This window comes from Staurois parvus, unplaced genomic scaffold (assembly GCF_062004578.1).
Source record: "Staurois parvus isolate SC_StPar_1 unplaced genomic scaffold, SC_StPar_1.0 ptg000136l, whole genome shotgun sequence".
NCBI lineage: Eukaryota > Metazoa > Chordata > Amphibia > Anura > Ranidae > Staurois > Staurois parvus.
The window spans coordinates 20,408-45,782 of NW_028317932.1; the positions used below are offsets into that span (position 1 = coordinate 20,408).

The 25,375-nt window shown below is 41.1% G+C and overlaps 1 protein-coding gene across 1 annotated transcript in view; it reads left to right on the plus strand.

Moving 5' to 3' along the window:
* The first annotated feature begins 507 nt into the window (after nucleotides 1-507).
* The window catches only part of LOC149465893 (histone-lysine N-methyltransferase 2C-like), a 280,655-nt gene continuing 255,787 nt past the window's right edge, over nucleotides 508-25,375 (plus strand). The window contains exons 1-2 of the mRNA XM_089673215.1: nucleotides 508-635; nucleotides 2,055-2,237. Coding sequence (XP_089529341.1) covers nucleotides 508-635; nucleotides 2,055-2,237 — 311 coding nt within the window. The remainder of the gene's footprint in view (nucleotides 636-2,054; nucleotides 2,238-25,375) is intronic.

Here is a 25,375-nt window from a genome sequence, read left to right on the forward strand (position 1 = left end):
CTCTTCTCCCTGCAAGTTAACAGCATATTATGAAAGACTTCCCTGAAAACCAAGCCCTCCAGCGGAGCACTGTCTCGACTGCCCGGGTCTTCCATCTTCACCTGTTCTCCGGCCGATTGGCTGGCCGAGCTGTGGGAGTCTCAGCGTGGGAGTCTCAGGCCGCGGAGTGGCTGTTTCAATGGAGGGCACGGCGTCCATTGAGCGCACAGTGTGCATGCACCGGTGACGGCACTGGCACTTCTAAAGTAAATATCTCCTAAACTGTGTATGTTTAGGAGATATTTACTGTACCAACAGGTAAGCCTTATTAAAGGCTTACCTGTAAGTAAAACCTGAAAAAAATGCTTTATTACCACTTGAAACTTTTGAAAGAAATGGCTTTGGCATCAAAGGGTACCTTTAATACCTTTGTTGTGGCGATAAGAACAGTGGGAGTGATCTAGTAGTTGGTACAGTGTGCCGTCCATTGAGTGAGCCATCCCGTGGCCAAAACTCCCACGTGCATGCATGGGAGTGACACCATCGCAGCTCAGCCAATCAGATGGTCGCAGCTCGCGAACCTGGAAAGGAGACCAGGTGAAGATTGAAGCCTCAGGGAGCTGTGTCAGCACTCCGCTGGAGGGCTTTGTTTTCAGGTAATTCTTTCATAGTGTACTAGTATGCGATGCATACTAACACATTATACTCTTAACCACCTCCTGTCTGGCCGTTGTATATAAACGGGCGGATGGTGGCAGTGCAGGGTCGGGTGGCCGTTTATAAAAGGCCTCCCCACCCTTTGCTTGTGCGCGCTCCCTGATCCGGTGCCCGCTGTCTCCTCCGGACACAGTGGAACACCGATCGTCATACGGGACCTCTGTGCGAGGTCCAGATCATGTGATCACTGATTGGCCAATCGGTGATCACATGCAGAGTAGTATGCATGATGTCACTTCTGACATCATTGCTTACTATGTGTGAAATCGGTGAATGATCACAGAGGTCACATGGTACAAGGCTATTCACAACAGCCTTGTACCATCTGACAAGCTGTGACCAATCACAGCTCACACAATAGTTCTCAATGGCTGCAAGAATGCAGCCAGAGAGAAGGAGAAATGATTGATTTTACAGCCTTTATGAATGTAAAAGCAATCCGTGTAAAAAAAAAAAAAAAAAAAAAAAAAATCTTCATCACCCCCCACAAGTAGTACAGTGTCACCATGGTGACACTGTACTGCTAGGGTGACAGTATGTAAAAAAAACCAAAAAATAATATATATATAAAAAAAAATAAAAAGGTAAAAAAAAAGTTTAAAAATTATAATTTTTGGTTATAAATTAATTTGGGTTATTTTTTTTATACGGAAAAGATAACGGAATCAATTTTGGCTAAGATTTATGATGAAATATTTATTTGCGAAATTTTATAAGAAAAACACTTTTTCAAAATTTTGGGACTTTTTCATTTACATAGCAAAAAAAATAAATATTCCAGTGGTGAATAAATACCACCAAAATAAAGCTTTATCTGTCTCAAAAAAAATGCTAAAATATTCATATGGGTACAGTGTTGCATGACCGTGCAATTGTCATTCAAAGTGTGATAGCACTGAAAGCTGAAAATTGGCCTGGACATTAAGGGGGTAAAAGTGTCCGGACTTGAAGTGGTTAACTTGCAGGGAGATTTTTTTGGAGCGGTTTACTACTGCTTTAAGCCTAATGACTAAGGCCTGATGGCTGAAACGTGTAAGCCTGTTTTTCACCATTATTAATAAAGTGCATATGTTTTAGCCAACATGCCAAAGAACCAGCTCCTATACTGATTTAATGTAGTAGTTTAGAGAGAGATGACTGGGCAGGACTGGCACCATTGAGTCCATAAAATAGGAGCTGAGTGCATTTATGATAGATCAACAAGTAATTTTCTGTACTTGCAGGGTCTTCAAAGGGGATAAAATGTAGGGGGGGTGTGCTTGTATTGCAGTGGTATATTGCATTTGTTTGTTTTTTATAGTTTCCTCTGACCTGTATTTTTTTCATTAAACCTTTCTTTTTTTTTTTTTTTTTTGCAGTGAACAACTTTGTGCATTTTGTTGCTGTGGTGAAAGGAGTCTCTTAGGGCAAGGGGAATTAAAACATTTCAGTCCATCTCCCGACTTTATCTTGCCATGGAAAACACTGACTGAGAAAGTTCCTGATGGCAATGATGAGATTTTCAAAGCCACCGGAAAGACAACAAAACGAGGGCATCGAAAGTGAGTATGCATGGAAACTGTAAGAATTAGGTATTTTCTTTGACGTACATAACTGTGCAAAAGGTTTAGGCAGGTGTAAAAAGAATGCTGTAAATTAAGAATGCTTTCAAAATGAGTGGTGTTAGTGTTTATTTATTTTTTAACAATTAACAAAATAGAAAGTAAATGAACAAAAGAAAAATCCAAATCAAATAAATAATTGGTGTGACTACTCTGTGTGCAAGTGTACCTAGAAGAATTGATGCTGTTTTGAGGCAGTTTTTGAAGGAACTTAGCAGGTAGGTTATTTCAAACATATTGGAGAACTAACCACAGATCTGTGGATGTAGGCTGCCTCAAATCCTTCGGTCTCTTCATGTAATCCCAGACTAACTTTGAGGTGTGTGATTGGTCCCAAATGTATTCTGCCACAGGACAATGACCCCAAACATGCAGCCAATGTCATTAAGAAGTAGCTTTAGTTTAACCACCTCCCGCCAGCCATACAGTAATATGATGGGCGCAAGGTGGTTCTCTCGTTCTGGGAGGATGTCATATGACGTCCTCCCATTCTAACCGTGCATGCGCGGCTCCCGGAGCGCGCTGCAAGGCGATCGGCTGAGCGCTGTGTCCCTAGGACACAGCGGATCACCGATCCATGGAAAGAGACAAAGATGTTGGCTCGGTCATGTGATCAGCTGTGTCCAATCACAGCTGATCACATGTAAACAGGGAAATGCCGGTTATCGTCATTCCTCTTCTCTCGAGCTGTCACGCTGACAGCTCGAGAGGAGAGGCGGTAATCGGCATTCCGCAGAGGGGACATGTACACTGATCATCGGAGCACTGATGATCAGTGTGCCCTGATGATCATTGTAGCCCCCGCAGTGCCAGCTGTCAGTGCCACATGTCAGTGCCCATCTGAGCTGCCTTTCAGTGTCACCCGTCAGTGCCACCTATCAATGCCAATCATTGCCATCTATCAGTGCCATATATCAGTGCCGCCTTTCAGGGCCCATTAGTGATGCCTGTCAATGCCCATCAGTGTCACCTACCAGTGCCTCCTCATCAGTGCCACCTATCAGTGTCCATCAGTGCAGCCTATCATTGCCCATCACTGCAGCCTCATTAGCGCACATCAGTGAAGGAGAAACATCACTTATTTACAAAATTTTATAACAAAAACCAAGAAACGTTTTTTTTTTCCCTAATTTTTCAGTGGTTTTTGGTTTGTTTAAGAAAAAATAAAAAACCCAGAGTTGATTAAATACCACCAAAATACAGCACTATCTGTCACAAAAAATGATAAAAATTTCATGTGGGTACAGTGTTGCATGACCGCACAATTGTCATTCAAAGTGCAACAGTGCTGAAAGCTGGAAATTGGCCTGGGCAGGAAAGGGGGTATAAGTGCCCTGTAGGCTTGTGGTTAAAGAAGAACAAGGAGTCCTGGAAGTTGGGTTGCCGCCTCATCCCTTTTAAAACCGAACACATTAATTACACCGCTTCAGAGGCAAATTTATTGCACATAAGGCACCAAGTGATTTTATTTACCACCTTAATCAGCCACAGAACCTGTGTAATCAATATGCGTTCGGTTTTAAAGGGATGAGGTGGCAACCCTACCTGGAATTGATTGTCTGGCCCCCACAGAGCCCCTGATCTCAACATCGAGTCTGTCTGGGACTACATGAAGAGACAGAAGAAAATTTGAGGGAGCCTACATCCACAGAAGATCTGTGGTTAGTTATCCAAAATGTTTGGAACAACTTACCTGCCGAGTTCCTCCAAAACTGTTTGCAAGGGTACCTAGAAAAATTGATGCTGTTTTGAAGGCAAAGGTTGGTCACACCAATATTGATTTGATTTGGATTTTTCTTCTGTTCATTTACTTTCCATTTTGTTGATAAAAAAATAAACTATTACCACTTGTATTTCTGAAAGCTTTCTTAATTTATAGCATTTTTTCACACCTGCCTAAAACTTTTGCACTGTACTGGTTTACCATTGTTCTAATGCTATGTTGACTGAATGTTGACATTTGTTTTTAAGACCTTATGCACATTGGATGTTTTGCTGTCTCTACTAGACACCTTTCCTCCTAGCAACAGCATTTTGGCAGAAAAAATGCTTGATGCTTGTAAATGCGTGTAATGTGTTTAGGTGCGTCAAATGCTTTGCTGTTAATTCATTGAATTGCCCAGAATAATAAGTCTAGCCATTGAAATGAATAAACTCTCAAGTGCTAAGCTCACCTAGCGTTAATGCATGTTTAGATGCGTTTACAAGTGTTTTTTCTGTTAAAATGCTGCTACTATTGGACATTCTGGCTGTGGGTTTTTTTCTGCCTCCAAATGTTCCTGCCTATAAATGCCTATCTGCATAGACTTAATATTTTGAAATGTAAACTCATATAAAAGTAGAATATATATTTTTTTTCTTTTAAAGTGATTGTAAAGATTTTATTTTTTAAGAACATATGTTACACTTACCTACTCTGTGCAATGATTTTGCACAGAGGGTCCACTGTGGGCGATGTGCATCTATAGACACACCGCATTGCTCAGTTCCTTCTCACAGTCTTTGTTGGGGAGGGGGGACTTTTGAGAGGTGTTTTTTTTTTCTCCTTAACCTTAATGCAGAGAATGCATCAAGGTAAACTTTTTTACCTTTACAACCACTTTAAATGGAAAAAAAAATGGGTCACTTAATGCAAAAAATTTTTTGGGTGTGTTGATGTATGATAAACCCTGATTTTATGTTTAGTTTTTAAGTATGTACATGACATGGGAGACAGTCTGTTTACTTGTATATGCAGGTGTGGCTTTCAGGTTGCGCCTCTTTTGATCCTCTTATATCTTCAAATCTGGCAGAAAGGGTCTACCTGAAAGCAATAGACTTTCTGCAGTCTTTATTTGTTTGAAATAACCCCAATTCTCCAGGTAGTCAAAGGGGCTTGGATTACTAAATGTTCCCAACCCAACAAAATGTTTACTTTGCAGGTGAGAGATAAAAAGGATATTTGCGGTCATTTCATCGGTTATTAAAAGTAAACACAGCTTCATGTAAATCACTAATACCTGCACTGTAGAATTGAATGTTATTTGTGTTTTTAATGGCAATTTTCATAATCGTTCAGTCTCTTGTTTGCTTGGCTTGGAAAGCTGATGAAAACTTCTTCTTATTTGCATTGGCAATATCTTCTCTCAGTGCCAGGAAAGGGTACTCTTCATAAAGTTACCATCCCATGGTCTGGCCACCTAGATAAATCCCATATGGAGATTCTCCAATGTGCCAATTTCTATATGCCTTCTCAATTAGCATTTATTGCGACTAATTAAACAAACCTGTGCATGCCAATTCATTTTTTTTGTGAGGTGGTGGTGCGCAAGATTTGAGCACGCTTACTCCGGTGTGAAATCTGAGGTAATTTTCTGATCATCCTAAATTTTCTCCTTTTCTCTTTTCTGCACCTCATTGGCCATCTCTCCACACCCCGCTTTCCTCTCCTTGCTGCAGTGATCATCACTGTTCACCCCTCCACATTACAGTTTTTTAACCTTTCTTGTAATGGTGCATATTTTAGCACTGTTTTTAAATTAATACATCGGCACAAATGCTTCATTAATTTTGGCACACACGATTGGACATTTATAAAAACTGTTGCGTAAACCTTTACATGGTTTGGTGCTGCTGGTGCAACACCACATAAGGGATTATTAATTTGGAGCATGAAAAATGGACCAGAGATTACATAACAAAACTGACTTGTTTCTCTTTAATTCCTTTCAAAATGACTGAGCTATGTTTGTTCTAATTATGATTATGATTTTAATTATGCGAGCTTTGCTGTGGTAGACTCTTAAGATAATAGGACAATACCTGCTGTAGAGGGTACACTGTAGCAACATGTAGGTCAGTAGCTGTAGAGTTCCTGTCATACTGCCCTTCAAACACCAGCATTCAATAGAAACCGGAGGTCCTGCTACAGGTTTTAAACATTGGGTTTGGGAACTATGGTATTAATCTGTCATCCAGAATTTCATATCTAGAGCTGTTTAACAAGTTCATACCTTAATGCCATTTTTTTAGCTTCTTAACTGAATATGGGAATCCTCAATTATCAGAATATCCCAAATCCCTTACTGCTGACATTTTTGTTATCACCAAAGTTCATATTTTCTGATTTGTAATCGAAAATATTGACCAGTTTTCTTGGTCCTGTCATGCAGTGAACTACTTTGCTTTGGCATTAAAGGAGAAGTATAGCCAAAACTTTGTTGGCTGTATCTCCCCTATGGATTACAGGAGTGAAGTTCGTTCTGCTCACCTTTTGACACGTTTTCAGCTGACGTGGCTAAAGCCTGCGGTCTCCTGACATCACAGAGGCGGTCCAGTCTCTGAAAATATCCAGACCATATAGTTGGGATCCACCCTAATGCCTGGGCTGGTAGCTTGCTCAGCCTAAGAACCACACCCAGCTGCCCCAGTGAGCGCTGAAGGGCAGAACAGAGAGTCAGTGACTGACAATCCCCGCCTTACTGAAGTCTGAGAACTGAGTGATCAGCAGTCTTTGATCACTTAGTCTTAGTAGTGGTGGGGGACGAATGCCATATCAGAACGATGCTGCATCCACTTAGGTGAGTGTCATTTTTTTTTTCCCCTCTACTCCATTATAGTGATATGACATGTACACAGTAATGTATATCCCAGCTCCCCTGTACTACGTTATAGTGATATGACATGTACACAGTAATGTATATCCCCCCTCCCCTGTACTCCATTATAGTGATAGGACATGTATACAGTAATGTATATCCCAGCTCCCCTGTACTCCATTATAGTGATATGACATGTATACAGTATGTATATCCCAGCTCCCCTGTACTCCATTATAGTGATATGACATGTATACAGTAATGTATATCCCCGCTCCCCTGTACTCCATTATAGTGATATGATATGTTGTATACAGTAATGTTTATCCCCGCTAACCTGTACTCCATTATAGTGATATGACATGTATACAGTAATGTATATCCCAGCTCCTCTGTACTCCATTATAGTGATATGACATGTATACAGTGTAATGTATATCCCAGCCCCCCTGTACTCCATTATAGTGATATGACATGTATACAGTAATGTATATCCCAGCTCCCCTGTACTCCATTATAGTGATATGACATGTATACAGTATGTATATCCCAGCTCCCCTGTACTCCATTATAGTGATATGACATGTATACAGTAATGTATATCCCCCCTCCCCTGTACTCCATTATAGTGATATGACATGTATACAGTAATGTATATCCCCCCTCCCCTGTACTCCATTATAGTGATATGACATGTATACAGTAATGTATATCCCAGCCCCCCTGTACTCCATTATAGTGATATGACATGTATACAGTAATGTATATCCCCCCTCCCCTGTACTCCATTATAGTGATATGACATGTATACAGTAATGTATATCCCCGCTCCCCTGTACTCCATTATAGTGATATGATATGTTGTATACAGTAATGTATATCCCCGCTAACCTGTACTCCATTATAGTGATATGACATGTATACAGTAATGTATATCCCAGCTCCTCTGTACTCCATTATAGTGATATGACATGTATACAGTAATGTATATCCCAGCTCCCCTGTACTCCATTATAGTGATATGACGTGTATACAGTATGTATATCCCAGCTCCCCTGTACTCCATTATAGTGATATGACATGTATACAGTAATGTATATCCTAGCTCCCCTGTACTCCATTATAGTGATATGACATGTATACAGTAATGTATATCCTAGCTCCCCTGTACTCCATTATAGTGATAGGACATGTATACAGTAATGTATATCCCAGCTCCCCTGTACTCCATTATAGTGATATGACATGTATACAGCAATGTATATCCCAGCTCCCCTGTACTCCATTATAGTGATATGACATGTATACAGTAATGTATATCCTAGCTCCCCTGTACTCCATTATAGTGATATGACATGTATACAGTCTGTATATTCCAGCTCCCCTGTACTCCATTATAGTGATATGACATGTATACAGTATGTATATCCCCCCCTCCCCTGTACTCCATTATAGTGATATGACATGTATACAGTAATGTATATCCCAGCTCCCCTGTACTCCATTATAGTGATATGACATGTATACAGTCTGTATATTCCAGCTCCCCTGTACTCCATTATAGTGATATGACATGTATACAGTAATGTATATCCCAGCTCCCCTGTACTCCATTATAGTGATATGACATGTATACAGTAATGTATATCCCAGCTCCTCTGTACTCCATTATAGTGATATGACATGTATACAGTAATGTATATCCCAGCTCCCCTGTACTCCATTATAGTGATATGATATGTTGTATACAGTAATGTATATCCCTGCTAACCTGTACTCCATTATAGTGATATGACATGTATACAGTAATGTATATCCCAGCTCCTCTGTACTCCATTATAGTGATATGACATGTATACAGTATGTATATCCCAGCTCCCCTGTACTCCATTATAGTGATATGACATGTATACAGTAATGTATATCCTAGCTCCCCTGTACTCCATTATAGTGATATGACATGTATACAGTAATGTATATCCTAGCTCCCCTGTACTCCATTATAGTGATAGGACATGTATACAGTAATGTATATCCCAGCTCCCCTGTACTCCATTATAGTGATATGACATGTATACAGCAATGTATATCCCAGCTCCCCTGTACTCCATTATAGTGATATGACATGTATACAGTAATGTATATCCCAGCTCCCCTGTACTCCATTATAGTGATATGACATGTATACAGCAATGTATATCCCAGCTCCCCTGTACTCCATTATAGTGATATGACATGTATACAGTAATGTATATCCCAGCTCCCCTGTACTCCATTATAGTGATATGACATGTATACAGTATGTATATCCCCCCTCCCCTGTACTCCATTATAGTGATATGACATGTATACAGTAATGTATATCCCAGCTCCCCTGTACTCCATTATAGTGATATGACATGTATACAGTCTGTATATTCCAGCTCCCCTGTACTCCATTATAGTGATATGACATGTATACAGTATGTATATCCCCCCCTCCCCTGTACTCCATTATAGTGATATGACATGTATACAGTAATGTATATCCCAGCTCCCCTGTACTCCATTATAGTGATATGACATGTATACAGTCTGTATATTCCAGCTCCCCTGTACTCCATTATAGTGATATGACATGTATACAGTAATGTATATCCCAGCTCCCCTGTACTCCATTATAGTGATATGACATGTATAGAGTAATGTATATCCCAGCTCCCCTGTACTCCATTATAGTGATATGACATGTATACAGTAATGTATATCCCAGCTCCCCTGTACTCCATTATAGTGATATGATATGTTGTATACAGTACTTACTCCTAGTCCTCCGCAGTGGTGGAGAGGGTATCTCCTCTCAGCAGAGGAGAGCGGACCTCTCCTGCACCTGTCCCCTCGTCGGCGGTGCTGCAGAAGCTGGAAACCGGACGTTGTAAACCGGAACTCGGCTTCACAATGAGGCTTGGAGCGCAGGTGCAGTTGCTCCATGCTTCATCTGTGCTCGCTGCTCGCCACAGAGGAATTTCTCCTCGCCCTGTCTTAAAAGCATGCATTTTATATCCTAAATTTTGCTAAAGCTTTACTGTTACTTCAGTAATTAAAAACTGAATCATTAAAAGCTAGTCTTTGAGCTGTGACAAATGAAGAGAGTAAACCGCATCTGTTTATGGGTTTTGTGTGCACATAGATGATTACTATTGTTTCTGTGTGTGCAGCATATGTGGAAAAACACTTATCATAAGCTGTATGTATATCTTATGATGAGCAGGATACCAATAGGCCTTTTTTGGACAGAGAAGCCTTTAAATATTATTTAGATCAGAGATCCCCTGCAAAACTTGTTTTTTTTATGAAATTACATCCCCCTTGTGATGGTGGTCAGCGGAAGAAAGGCCCTCTTGCATTGGTGTTCAGTAGAAGGACCACCTTTCTTTGGTTTTCATTAAGAGAAGGGCCCCTAACATTGGTGATCTGTGAGAGATGGCCACCTTGGTTTAATGGTTTGTGGGAGTGGGGCCCGCTTAGATTGGTGTCTCCTTAATTTTATCAGCAGGAAGAATGTCCCTCTTACTGACAGCTGAAAGATAATTAGTGCCATTGGTTAACTTATCTGAGACACAAGAGAAGAAGTTCTTTTGGTCCTGCTATTCTGGCTTTGTCAAATGACATTGGTACTTGAGCTACTATCAAGGAGGGAAGTGCACTCTCTGCCCAAGGAAGGTATAGCAACATTGGGAGGAACACTAGGGTTTCATTCATACATGGTTAAACAAGACTACAACACCCGTTGGGGGATGCTGTACAATTTAGAATTAACATCCTGCTGGCATGACGTCACAGCATAACTCTGAAGCCTCCTTACTAATGCCTTTCTCCCAGGCTTAGCTGACATTCGATACACAGGATATTGGGTATTTGGGGAAAAAAGGAATGATTGTCAATGCAAGAATTTTTCTAAATATTCAAACACATGGAACTATTTTCACCTTTTCATATGAACCATTGTTACATTTGTGCGATGGCTTTTCTTATGTATGTACATTTGTACCTGTTTTCATTTTTCCTCCATGCCATGTACTGTTAAACTGTTGAAAACGTAATAAAGACAAATTTGCCTTTAAATATTCAAACACGTCCATAGGAAATAATATTGTATTCCAGGGATCATATCTGCTTATAATAACTCACAAATACATTTGGAATTCAAGAGTAAATAAGAATTTTTTTATCACTTTGTTTCAGGTCAGGGACTCCGCAATTAACCCAAATCTTCAGTATGACAACCAAGTAACATTTTGATATCGATCAACACTGACAGCCCACATTTCTCTCATGGCCAGTGTACATTAATCTAAAACTGTGTCCCCCAAAGTGTTGAAGTGCCCTGCTGTAGGCATCATAAATCTCAGAGGAAAGTGTTGATATGAGGACCACTCACAAAGCTGCATCACATTATCACATGTATTCATGTATTGGTATACGCATAGTTTTCTATCATCTGATGGTTGTAATTGAAAAAAGGCATGCAATACAGCTTTGTGAGTTTTATAAAGTTAGTATCCCCTCACCAGGTTGTATTTACCTTTTCTGTCATTTTGCTATTACATACTTACAATCAAGGTGCGTACACTTTTTCCTGACCTGTTAACAGTGTCTGTGTATGTTACATTTGCTGAAAAGTGTTCTATATGATATGATTTGATATGATGACACTTTATACATAAATGTCAGGTTTTTTTTCAGTTTGTTGTGGGGCATTAGTACATTTAAGGTTCCCCTTTTAATTCTATAACAAATCAGGGAATCTTGGGGACTGAGATCCCATCATGCGAGATGTGTACCAGTGGTGTAGATTGGGTTAGTAAGAGGCAATATTCCCTTTTTCTATACTGTCTAGTTGACATCAAGCTGTTCAGACAGTCAATACACACCATGAGATTACTCCAGCCAATACAGAAGCTCATATTTGCCTCTGGCTATCCACCTGCTAATAAACCCCCGGGGCGTAACATGAGGCCACTGGGATCAGATATAGGAGGTTTGTGTGTTTGGCAGCTGCTTCAGCCTCTTCACCATAGGGAGTGGTGAAGTGTTGGGAATTGCCAAGAAAGTGTCATGGTTTTTCTTGCTCACCTGATATCTGTCAGCATCGCTGTGTTGTGCGGCTGTGCCTGTGACAGATTATTGCTAGAGGACAGGTGGAGGTGGGACTCCTTTATGTAAATCTTATAATGAAAGACTTTGATATCTGTCTGAGTAATTTTAATGCTAGCCTTGGTCTAGACGCTGCTTCACCACTTTTTATAAAGTGACTATCAACTGATATATCCCATTTAATAAAACAGAATCGGCTGGATATGTCTGTGTGGTTGTGTATCGCTTTTGTTTCCTCTACTCTTCAAAATATATACAGTGTACTTTGGCATACAATTCTTTGTTCTTAAAGCTCACCTTCCCATATGGCTTTCATTGCACAGTTACATTGATCCAGCTTGGGCCAAAGTAAGTATACATTTTCCATACCTATGGGACTGCATTGGAAGCAGAGAATCAGTGTAGTAATCACTCTGGTCTTCGGGGTCCTGGCTGACTTGTGCATAGTGAACACAGGTGAGGCTTACTCAGTTCAGTTTGGCTGCCATTCACAGAATACCTTGTATTTTATCAATGAATAAGAGGCATTTTCTGATTGGATGATGTTTGCAGCTTCAGACCAGAGATTTCCACTGCAGTGCTTATTTTCCCATCTGCTAAATGTCTGCAGTCTAATGGCATCACTCCACCTACTTTCTCATAGCTCAGGTTGCTCTTGACATGTGACTGGACAGTGAAAGGGAAGCAGCATAGTGACAAGTTCTCCTCTGTTAATCTGCTCTCTTTTTATCAGCATGTTGGCTCCTTGTGCTTCTTCCTACTAGACCACTGTAACTATGCAAAAAAACAAACTATAATTCTGTGTTTAGTAATATAAAATATTGGATTTCATTGCAGAGTTCAGATGGTGCACCTGGTGGCATTACATTGTCAAGTGTTATATAGTAGATGAACAGTGTGAGAATGTGACCCCAACTAATATGGGATATTTTTCTAATGGTCACCATTCGGGGCTTAATCCTAGAGATGGATTGGAGCAAGACAATTCTATTTATACATCATCAGTCGCTCATAAAACATAGGATTAATTGTGCAAACAGGAGGAGCTCAAGGTTAAGGCCATTCACATTTTTCATTACCTGTTGAGCTAGTGGCGTGCGATGTGTCTCATCCCCTCATATTTTTCTAATGGTGTCACTGCAAAATGTGAGGGAGTCAGTCCCCAGTCAGACCAGTGGTATACTGCCTTCTGTATGTCTGAGCAGCAGGATACACAAACTTTTCATGGAGGACTGACTTGGGTAAACACAAATTTTCTCAACAGATGATTAGTTAAATGGAGATATGTTTTGTTCCACTAAGTGAAAAGGGGAAGAAGAGATAAAGAAGTTGCTATTAATTTTAGCTGTGTGATCTAGTTGTTAGAGGAGGCCGCTATAGGACCCTGTGGTGTATTTCATTTCCTTTGAAGTAACTGTAGCTCTGCGCCATTCTGTTCACTCACTTAACACTTTCAGTCCCTTCAATGTGTTATTCAGGAAGAACATCATTCTCATAAAAAAGCAGATTTTTTTTTTTATTATATCTTAAATTTTTTTTATACAAATCCATATTAAACCAGTAACATACAGTATAAAAAAAATCTTTATTTAATTTCCATCACCCTATCCATGTTTACCCCTCCCCCGATCCACCCTCCTCCCTGTATCTTCTTGGTCCTACCCTTTACTTCTTGTTCTTCTTTTGTTAATCTCTCTCATTATTTCCCCTCTCTATCTTTATCTTCTATCTCCCTTTCATTTCCAAATTCTTGTTTGTTTTCCTTTCTTTTCTTTTCATTTCTTGCCCCCTATACTCCAGCCACTTCTAAAAAATCTCCTTATATATATGGATACATTTCATCCTCATTCCTTAGTAGTTGTGGAAGCTTTGCAACAAAGTGTCTTATTTGACAGTATCGCCACTCATCCAGTGTAGAAAATATTTCCTTTTTACACTTCAACTCGTGTAATGAACACAATACTCTATCCACTGGAGAAAGCGCATGTGCGCAAAACATGTTGTCCTGGTAACACTGTTCAACAGGTAAAAAGTTTTGGGCATAAAATTAGCTAATCTTACATAATTTTGGGGTGCTGAAAACGAAAATGACCCTAAAAAATGTTGATTGGCTCTAGTTTCCATGATATATTCACCCATCTAATGACGTAAGCCATTCAAAATTATGATGCAACTTCAGCTGCATATTGCGCAATTGATACTGGTGACCAATAGAAAATTGCATGTATACTGAGATGATGCAATATTAGCCTTTAATTGCATCACTTCACTGCATAAAAGCTGCAGTATCTGTAGCTGATTGTAGTTCGACAGCGTCTTTACATTTCGTTTTATGCTTATATAGGCTACTCAGTAATGCCTCGAACTTGTGTGAATAAAGCAGATAATTTCTGCTATATCTGCGGTGAAATAACTTTTATCTCACAAAAAAGGAGGATAACAGAAATGATTAAGAAAGCCTACAACTTGTATTTTGGCTGCAAGATAGGAGACCAGGACAAGAGCTGGGCACCACATATATGCTGCAATTCTTGTGGGACGGCACTGGAGCAATGGTTGAATGGAAAAAAGGCATCTATGCCTTTCGCTGTGCCAATGATTTGGAGAGAGCCAACAGATCATGTTAGTAATTGTTACTTTTGTATGGTGCCTCCAATTGTAAAAGGGCTAAATAAGAAGAAAAAGTTATGATTAGTTTCTTTCTCTGTTGCGTGGAAAGGAAAAGGCTGCCTGGACAGCATTTGTATCAGTGACATCAAATTTTCTTGGAAACAACAAAACACCAGACTACAAGAAAGTGGTAGAAAAACTCATCCAGACTTACAGAAATCTGGGTTGCAACATGTCTCTAAAAATTCATTTTCTACATTTGCATCTGGATTTTTTCCCACCAAACTGTGGAGCAGTGAGTGATGAACACGGAGAGCGCTTCCATCAAGACATTGCAGCTATGGAAAGAAGATATCAAGGTAAATGGAGCCCATCAATGCTTGCTGACTATTGCTGGACAGTTGTAAGAGATAGCCCTTTCCTCGAATACAAGAGAAAAGCCAAGAGAAGCAAAACCGACACAAACTGAAGACAAAACTAGTGAGAATCCTAAGTATTAAAATGATTCAACTTAGCTTATGGCTATAATTTTTCTTGGTAATCCTATGCAATATATTATGCCATTTAGGCTTTGTTATGTAGTCAATATCACTTGCTTTATATTTGAGGAAAGACATCTATCTTTATAATTATTGTGCATTATGTAGTCATTACGCCTATAGTAGAAAACTTTCCGTTTACAGAAAAACTAGAGCCAATTGACAAATTTCATTGTTATAATTGAACTCAGAATGTGAAATTCATTAAGAAATGGATCCTTTTGTTTCCAAAACTGGCAAAAAATAAAAATTTGTTGAACAGTGTAATCAGCCACACCTCCCCTGCTTGCAGCAGCACGCTGGGCTTCCCCTCCATCTCCTGGATATCGCAGTTATGTCATCCCCGGACGCTGTGATCATGTGGTCCCTGCATCTGACAGGCTTAACTCCATTCATCAGCACTGTAGATCATCCCCGAATGGACAGGCCGTCTGCCTGACCCAGGCACTCCCTCCAAGCCACAGGCTTAAGTGTTTGTTCCACTGCTTATTCCGATAAAGGTACTCCCCCCTAGTGGGGGTTTTATATTACTACCACCACAGCGCTGTTTTTCTATGGAGCTTCTGGATTCATCTATCTGATGGTAACAGCAGCAGTGGTAACTTTCCTGGGTAATGCACCATTTACTGTGATCCTTATGGTACTGGGCCTCTTCTTGCTCTTCAGAATATTGGATTTACTGATAAGCTGCCACTGATGTGCACTGATGGGTGCTAATGAGGATCCAATGATTGGGTGGCACTGATGTGTATGAATAAGTGGCACTGATGTACACTGATAAGCTGCAGTAATTAGGTAGCACTGATGGTAACTGATGAGCTCTGATGTGCACCGATAGGTTGCAGTGATGAGGCAGCACTAATCGGCACTGATGAAGCAGCACTGATGAGCACTGATAAAGCAGCACTGGTAGACTCTGATGAGCCCTCACTGATGGGCACTGATGAGCCCTCACTGATGGGCACTGATATGCACAGCTGCGACTGGTGCACTGATGAACACGGATGTACACAGATGGGCACTGATGTGCGCTGATGTATACAGATGGGCACCAATGAGAACTGATGCACACCGATGAGTACTGATGTACACAGATGGGCACTGATATGCACAGATATGTACTCACTGGTGGGTACTGATGAGCACAGATTGGCACTCACTGGTGGGCACAGATGGGCACTGACGGGCACTTATATGCACTCACTGGCTGGAACAGATCGGCACTCACTGGTGGGCACTGATGAGCACAGATTGGCACTGACATACACTCACTGGGGGGCACAGATAGGGCACTTATGAGCACACTCACAGTTTAGGAACCAATTCTCTCTCCTTTCCTCACACTCGGTATTGGTGTGAGGAAAGGAGAGAGAAAACCCAGCCATGACCCTGCTGTGTTTACATTTGTGTTCGCTCTGTCCAATGACGAGCGATCACAAATGTAAACAGCTGCTGTAATTGGCTGTTTGCCCCCCTCTTCATGATGTGCTGTGTCCGAGGGACACAGCCATCACTTACAGTTCCCAATGTGCGCCACCAGGGGCGCACGGGAAGCGTGATCACGGGATGACATCATATGACGCCCTCCCAGAACTGGCTGGCCGCGGTGAAGCCGGCTATCTGCAGTCGGCAAGTGGTTAATACTAAGTTGACCTCTTCTATTAATATTGGATTATCCAAAGCTGCCAGTCTGGTTTTATCTAATCTAGGTAAACTGGATTCGTCCAGATAAATCTTCCTCCTTTTATTCCTTTCCTCCTCAGAATCTTTCTGGTTCTTCCCTTCTATTCCATGTAGACCGCTATATCATCTCTGGAATGTATTAAGAGATATCAGTAGTTGAATACACCATTTCACTTTTTTCATTTTTTATTTTATCTATAAAATTTCTTAATTTCTTTTCTTTCAACTTCTTCATCAGATGTTTCCCTAGTTTATTCCCCCACCGATATCTCTCCTTTGAGACCCCATTAAAAATCTTACTTGTTTTTTTGTTCCAGAGATTCCTTAAACTCTTCTCTTTTTAATATTCTCTCTTGTAATTCTATAGTTATTTTCTTTTTATGTAGTTGTTCCAGCTGATATAGTTCTTCCGTTAATGTCCCAATTCTTTTTCCCCGTTCTTTTTTTTTTTTTGTTATCTCCACCCCTATTGCGACCAGTGTACCCCTAATATAGGCTTTATGTGCTTCCCATATCGTGGCAATAGAAACCTCCTCGGATTCATTTAACTCAAAATACTGATCTATGTCCTGCTGTACTCTTATTTCTGCTTCCTGGTTTTGTAATATGGACTCATTTAAATGCCACAAATTTATTTTGTTCTGTTCCCTTCCAAACTGTGTTCTCGTTGTGACGGGCATGGTCTGATATAGACATTACTTCTATATTTGTTTTCATCAGAGACTCCCAAGAGTCTATGTTCAATCAATATATAATCCAGTCTTGAATACCTCTTATGCACCGCCGAGAAGCTATAGTCTGTTAGCTTTGGGTGTTTAACCCTCCAGGCGTCCATCAACTGACATTGATGTAACTTTTTACTTCTTTAGGCTCCTATCTCCTTCTCTCCGTACGCACTTTGAGGCACCCATATCCGGATCCATGCAAAAATTAAAATCACCTGCCACAATCATATTACCCCTTTTGAAATCCATAAGTTCGTAAGCTCGTAAGAGTAGGGCCCTCTTACCCCTCGTACGTTGTTTGTTGTTGTTGTTGTACTGTGCCATGTATTGTCCCCCCTATTGTACAGCGCTGAGCAAACCCTTTGGCGCTATATAAACTCGTAGTAATAATAATAATAAGTTTAGCCAGTATTCCGTTCATATATATCATTGTATTTTTATTGGGGCAATAAATATTTACTAAGGTACCTTTTTTCCCCTGTATGTTTTCCAGATGCTATCGCCACTCCCTTTTCCCTTTTTATTGGGGAATCCGCAAAATACCAAGTTGGTAACTTTCTAGAGTATAGCCTAATATTTGAGTCCTGGAATATATGTGTCTCTTGAAGAAACACCACCTTAGTAGATCATTGGTGTATCTCCCTTAATACTTTGTCTTTTTGTTGGAGTATTTAATCCTTTTACATTATATGTCATAAAACTAACCATATTCCTTCATCCTATTTGGCTGCTTTCCTCTATGCATCCTTTCTAGGGGTAAAAGTGCACTATTGTTTGAACAAGAGGACCTGCCTTCTTTTACTTTCTTTTTCCCACCCCCCTCCCATCCATCTCCCTCCTCCTTCCAACCCATTCCCCCCCAGAAATCCCCCCTGAGCTATTTTTGGTCCTTGAATCAACTGTAGCCTGCAGCCACAGTCGATTCCTTCCTCTGGGTAAGACTCTAAACCCGCATGTTCGCTCAAACCTTGATCTTCCTTCTTAGGTCTGATAGCACAGTGATAGGCCTCCCTACTTCCCACCGTGGTGCTCCACCTTCTACCCGTATATGCCCCATCTTCTTCCTTAACCATTTTCTTACCTATCTAACACCCTTCTTACTTACCCGTAGTGTCCCGTATAGTATAACCTATTTTCTGTCAATGGGGGTTTTACCTCCGTGTCACTACCAGACGTATGTAAGGGACATGGCAGCGAGGGGAACCATGAGAGAAAGGGGGAAAAAAAAAAAAAGCAACCCAAGGAAAGTAAAGAGAAGACCCCCTCCACCTCCCACGTCTCGCGCTCCCCCCCCCCCCCCAAAATGCCCATTTCTTTTTAGAGACTCTTTGCCAATTCCTCCCAGCTGATCTTCTGTTCTCTTTCTCTCCTAGAGACCACCCATTGATTCTCAAAGTCTGTAGTTCTAATTTTTCACAAAAGTCACTTAGACATTCAAGGAATCTCAGAACTGCCGATTTCCCATCTTTCCATCCAATCAAGCAAGCCAAGAATCCCCAATTATAGCAGATGTTTTTCTTCTTCATCTGATGTAACAGTGGTCTCAATCTTCTTGCTAGAGTCTCCTGAGCTATATCTTCAAAAGTTGGCACTTTCAACTCTCCAAACTTTATTTCTGACATCCCAAATAGATTTTTCCAGATGATTTCTCTCTCTTCATAGTGGTGGAATCTTACTATCATGTCTCTAGGGGTATCTGTTGGAATTCTTTGAGATCTTATCCGATGCAATCTTTCTATCTTCTGTTGCTCTGTATCTCTTCTCCTCAATATGGGGTTAAGCAGTCTTCTCATGGTATCTCTTAAGTTTTCTCCTTCGGCTATTTCTGGTAGGCCTGTCTCTATTTTCCTGGTCCTCCAGCTTACAGTATAGGCCAGCAGTCTCTGCTCTTTTTTCAGTTCCTCCTTTTTGTTCTTCTAAATTAATTTCTTGTGCATAATTCTACAGCTTTCCTTCCATCTCCTCTACCCGTGACAAAATTTGTCCCATATCACTATGTAACGCCGCCATTTAACTTTTTATAGTGGTTTCTAGTTTTGAGAACATCTCAGCGATTTCTGTTTTTGTGGGCATTTGCGACTTTACTTCTTGCTCCTCCATGCTTCTCCCCCCCCCCCCCCCCCCCCCTCTCCGACTTTGAAATTTCTTTCAGCTGGTCTCCTTCCGATGTCTCTAAAGACAATCTCCCATGGCCTCCGAAAATACTCTCTTCTCCTTGACTTTCTGTAGTTGGCTCCTCTGAACCTTTCTCTTGTGGAGGCATTCTTTTTTTCTTTTTTTTTTTTTTTATTGTACTTGTATTTGGATTTTACTGATGGGTTTTCCCTCCCCCCTCCTTTGACAGATCTACTCTACATTTTCTCAGGCTTACGAGAAATTATGCTGTTAAATGCAGAGTTATATTTCAGTCTGAGCCCTTAATATACTGTCCCATCCACCTCTTGGCCTCTAGGACCCCCCAAAACACTAATATTATTTCTTCTTGCCACGCATCCTTCACATTACCATACACAGGCTCAGTTTTGGGGGTTTAACGCCTCCCCCGGCAACTCACCCTCTCCTGTGTGCTGTACCTGCTGCCACCGTCGAAAATTCTTCTTTACTTCCCAGGTTGGGCTGGCTGTATTTTAGTGTTCAGCATGGGGGGGGGGGCTAATGGTCTTTCTCCCCGGGACACTACTCTCCTGTAGGTTCCACGGAGCTCTCTCCTTGCCTCTCGCACTGCACACAATCCCTACTCACACTCCGTTCCCCACAGGGCCTCTGCCACGAAAGCTCAAAGGCACGAGCTTGAGGTCCGTTAAAGGAAGGTGCAAAGGTGCTGCGGGGCTCTGTCCACTTGGCTCCAGTTCTCGGCTTCCAGGCCTCGCTGTCTGGTCACCTGACCTCTCGTTCGGGTCCTCCCCAGTCCCTCCTCCAGCAGCAGGCAGCTTCACCAGCACTGTTTGCATGCATGCCTCTTTTTGTTCATCGGTGCCACCAACCGCAGCGGACCCTTTACATACAGGACTCCTGGCAGCCAGACGGGCAACCGCATGCAACAGCAGGCACACATCGGGGTTAGGTGAACACCATCTTCGGCAGGTGCAGGGGTTCCTACACAACGCTGCTAGTGAGCGTCATGTTCACGCCCCTCCCCCTGAAGCTGTCCCCCCCCCCAAAAAACTGCTTTTTTTTAGTTAGTTATTTCATGCCACTCATACTATTATACTCTTATTTCACTCATCTTTGTGGATCGCTGTTAAAAAATGTTTGTGTTAATTTTCAGATCTTCCCTGTAAATCAGTGGTCTCCAAACTGTAGCCTGGGGGCCAGATGTGGCCCTTTTGCTTGCCTTTAACCGGCTCTTGGGGGACAATTCCTCCCACTGATACCAACAATTGGGTACTATTTGTACCACTGACCCCATCAATGGGGCTCTATTATTCCCACTGATAGGGCATTATTCCTTCCATTACCAACAATAGATGGGCAATACAAGGTGTTCTGTGAATGGCAGCTGAGCTGAGTAAGCCTCACCTGTGTTCACTATGAACAAAGGCAGCCAGGACCCCAAAGACCACAATGATTACTGCAGTGATTCTCTGCTTCCAAAGCAGTCCCACAGGAATGGAAAATGTATACTTACTTTGGCCCAAGCTGGATCAATGTGACTATGCAGTGAAAACCTGTTCAAGTCTGCAAAAGACTTGAGAGTTGGGGAGGAGGTTCAGCTTCCAGCAGAACGACCCCAAATATACAGCCAGAGCTACAATGGAGTGGTTTAGATCAAAGCATATTCATGTGTTAGAATGGCCCAGTCAAAGTCCTGACCTAAATTCAATTGAGAATCTGTGGCAAAACTTGAAAATTGCTGTTCACAGATGCTGTCCATCCAATCTGACAGATCTTGAGCTATTTTGCAAAGAAGAATGGGCAAAAATGTCACTCTACACCCTGTTCCAAATTATTATGCAAATTACGACCATAAAAAATATGCAGCGCTCATATGCTAGATAATATCATGATCGCATAAATTAAACAAAGATTCATGATTAAAATAAAGCATTAAAATATTAAATTAGAAAACGAGTGTCAAACGAAACGCGTCAGAGAGGTGCCCCCCAACTGTCTGGACTTATTATATAGCTGCCCTATGGTTCCTGCATTTTGAATTTTGTAAGTGTGTTTTATACTATTTGAAAATACTGCACAAATAAATACCTACTACACTATCCAAGCTTCTGGCCTGTGGCTCTCTTATTATGGAGGGAGCCCGGGCTTTTTGAAGGTGCTGGATTCTTCCTGGCTTTCTGTGGGTTGCTGACTGATGTGCTGGATTAATTTGGCTGATGTACACCTCTGGGATCTCTGTCCTGCTGTCCTGAGAACATGACATCTAGTGGCGAGAGATAAGATGACATCATCCTTTCCAGTGGCTTCCTTTTCAGAGCACCAGGAGTAGGTCTTAATTACTCCATGCTCCATGTGCTGAGACATCTGGTTAGTGCAAGCTATTCTCAGTTCTTTACCACAAGAGTCACAAACTTTCTTCTGGTTTCTCAACCTTGGATGCACCACAGAAGTCACTAGTTTAATATTCTAATATTTTAATGCTTTATTTTAATCATGAATCTTTGTTTAATTTATGCGATCATGATATTATCTAGCATATGAGCGCTGCATATTTTTTATGGTCAATTTACTATCCGAAGTTCTCCAGGTTTACTTCCTATGCTAGCTGCTTGTTTAATTTATTTATTTATTCATTTATTTCTCTTATCAATTATCAGACACCTAGCGCTGTTGCACTTTATTCTATTATGCAAATTATATTTTTCTCATTTACCTAAATAATTGATGTAAATAACAGTCAGCATAATTCTCATGTTATCAACTATTAAGAGTACAATTCAAATTTTATTGAACAAACCTCCTAATGATAACAGTATTTTTTTTAAACATAAAAAACTTACAATGCACTGTTCCAAATTATTACGCACAGTAAGTGTCAAAACACTTTATAGGTTGTAAAGAACTGAAAATTGTCATTTGTTGTGTTTGCAGCATATTTACTGAAATCAAAAGCTATTTCAGTCAAACTTTTAACATTTTAACTGTTTAAACATTTTAGCAGGTCACGTTACATTTTAACATAGGACCCCTTGTTTGATAGCAGCTTCACAAGTTTTGCATCCATTGAACTTGTGAGTTTTTGGACAGTTTCTGCTTGAATTTGTTTGCAAGATGTCAGAATAGCCTCCCAGAGCTGCTGTTTGGATGTAAACTGCCTCCCACCCTCATAGATCTTTTGCTTGAGGATGCTCCAAAGGTTCTCAATAGGATTGAGGTCAGGGGAGGATGGAGGCCACACCATGACTTTCTCTCCTTTTATCCCCGTAGCAGCCATTGATGCAGAGGTATTCTTTGCAGCATGAGATGGTGCATTGTCATGCATGAAAGTTATTTTTATTACGGAAAGCATAGTTCTTCCTTCTGTACCAGGGAAGAAAGTGGTCAGTCATAAACTCCATATACTTTGCAGAGGTCATCTTATACCTTGGGGACCCTAAAGGGGCCGACCAGCTCTGTTCCTATGATCCGGCCCAAAATATGACTCCACCACCACCTTGCTGACGTCGCAGCCTTGCTGGAACAGGGTGGCCATCCACCAACCATCCACCTGGACCATCCAGGGTTGCACGGCACTCATCAGTGAACAGGACTGTTTGAAAATTAGTCTTCATGTATTTTTCTGCCCAATGCAGCCATTTCTGCTTGTGAGCATTGGTTAGTGGTGGCCGAATAGAAGGTTTATGCACAGTTGCAAGACTCTGAAGGACTTTACACCTTGATGTCCGTGGGACTCCAGAGGCACCAGCAGCTTCAAATATCTGTTTGCTGCTTTGTAATGGTATTTTAGCAGCTGCTCTCTTGATCCGATGCATGAATCTGGCAGAAATCTTCCTCAATGTGCATTTATCTGCACGAACCCGTCTGTGCTCTGAATCAGCACAAATCTCTTAATAGTGCGATGATCACGCTTAAGAAATATCAAATGTTTTCATACCTCGTCCAAGGCATTGAACTATTTCACTCTTTTCGGCAACAGAGAGATCCTTTTTCTTCCCCATATTGCTTGAAAATGGTGCTCTGCTTAATAATGTGGAACACCCTTCTTTAGTAGTTTTTCCTTAAATTGGGCTCACCGGCCAATCTAATTATCACAGGTGTCCGAGATTGTTTTCAGTGATCAAAAGAGCCCTGAGAGACAATGCCATCCATGAGTTAAAATGAAAAACAAAATATTTAATCTTTGTGACACTTAAATAGAATTTGCATAATAATTTGGAACAGGGTGTAGATGTGCAAAGCTGGTAGAGACATCCCCAGAAGACTTGCAGCAGTAATTGCAGCGAATGTATTGACTCGGGGGGGGGGGGGGGCTGAATACAAATGCACGGCACACTTTTCAGTTTTGAAAACCATTTACCATTTTCCTTCCACTTCACAATTATGTGCCATTTTGTGTTGTTCTAGCACATAAACATTTGCTTTTTTGGCTGTAACATGACAAAATGTGGAAAATTTAAAGGGGTATGAATACTTTTTCAAGGCACTATAGGTAACCTTTCAAATCTCCAGATTGTTTAGTGCAGTTTAGTACCAAATAAGTACCCACAACTGCCAGTTGATTCACACAATAGCAAGTTATGTAAACTTGTCCTTTGTTTTGTTGTTACTGTGGACTACATATTCTAAAATTGAGAAAACCGTTACCAGTGGGTGTAGCTGGAGCATTGGAAAGGAGAAGGGGCCATTGTAGTAACAAGCACTGTCAAGCAGAATTAGGATGTTGTTGGAGCCGGATTTATTTCCTCGCTGTACACTCAGAACTTTGATTGCAGATGAAGGCAGGTGCAGACAAGTGAATTTTGCGTTTCATCTAGAGATATATACTAAATGCGTTCCTTAAAGCAGCTCCCATTACAAACTGTTAGTTGCGATTGTATAGGCTTAAATGTAAGCACTGTGTCCCTGGAACATTTTGGGACCGATCGGTTTCTGCTGCTGTCCCTCATGATGAGAGCTGCCTAGAGTCTCTCTGTAAAGAGCGAAATTGATTTATCTTGGAACAGCTCTAGTGTTCCGTGTGCTGCTGATGTAATCTCGCTCAGCTCTGCTGTGGCTAGTGGCCAAGACCCAGCACTGAGCCTCTGTTGTGCTGCATGCATCTGATTGGCTAGCAGAAGTGGCAAAGAGCCAGGGCCCTGATCAGAAGGGAAGTGGAAGACAACAATAACAAAGAGGACAGAGTCTCCCGAGTCCCACGTGGAATGCCTACTTTTGTTTTAGGGTTTAACCTTTGAATACCAGTGACCGGTAATTCTCAGTAAGGGAAAGGAGCAGTCAACACCACACAGACTTGTTTATTGAATTGTCTTCTTTCTGTCATCCAAGTAATGTAGCTTATTCAACAAAGGCTGTACAGACTGTAATAATAGTGAGCAAAGTTCTGTAAGCCATAGCAGTCCAGGTTCACTTGAACTCTAATTGGCTTCTTTGTTACTACACTTTGCATGTAATCCTCATTGCTATTTGGCTGTTTTCTCATATAGGACATCCAGGACATATTATATATATCTAGAGCAGTTCTGGTGTGTGTTCTGTTAGTGATGGGGGGTCATGGTGGATCTTCAAACTGTTTCAGTACTGATTCACAGCACCAGCCACGCTAATCACAGGGCCTGCTAGTGTGCGCTGGGAGTACACCGAAGTGCCAATCCCGAAGTATTACATTGTTTACTTTTTTCTTTTGGTTAGAACTC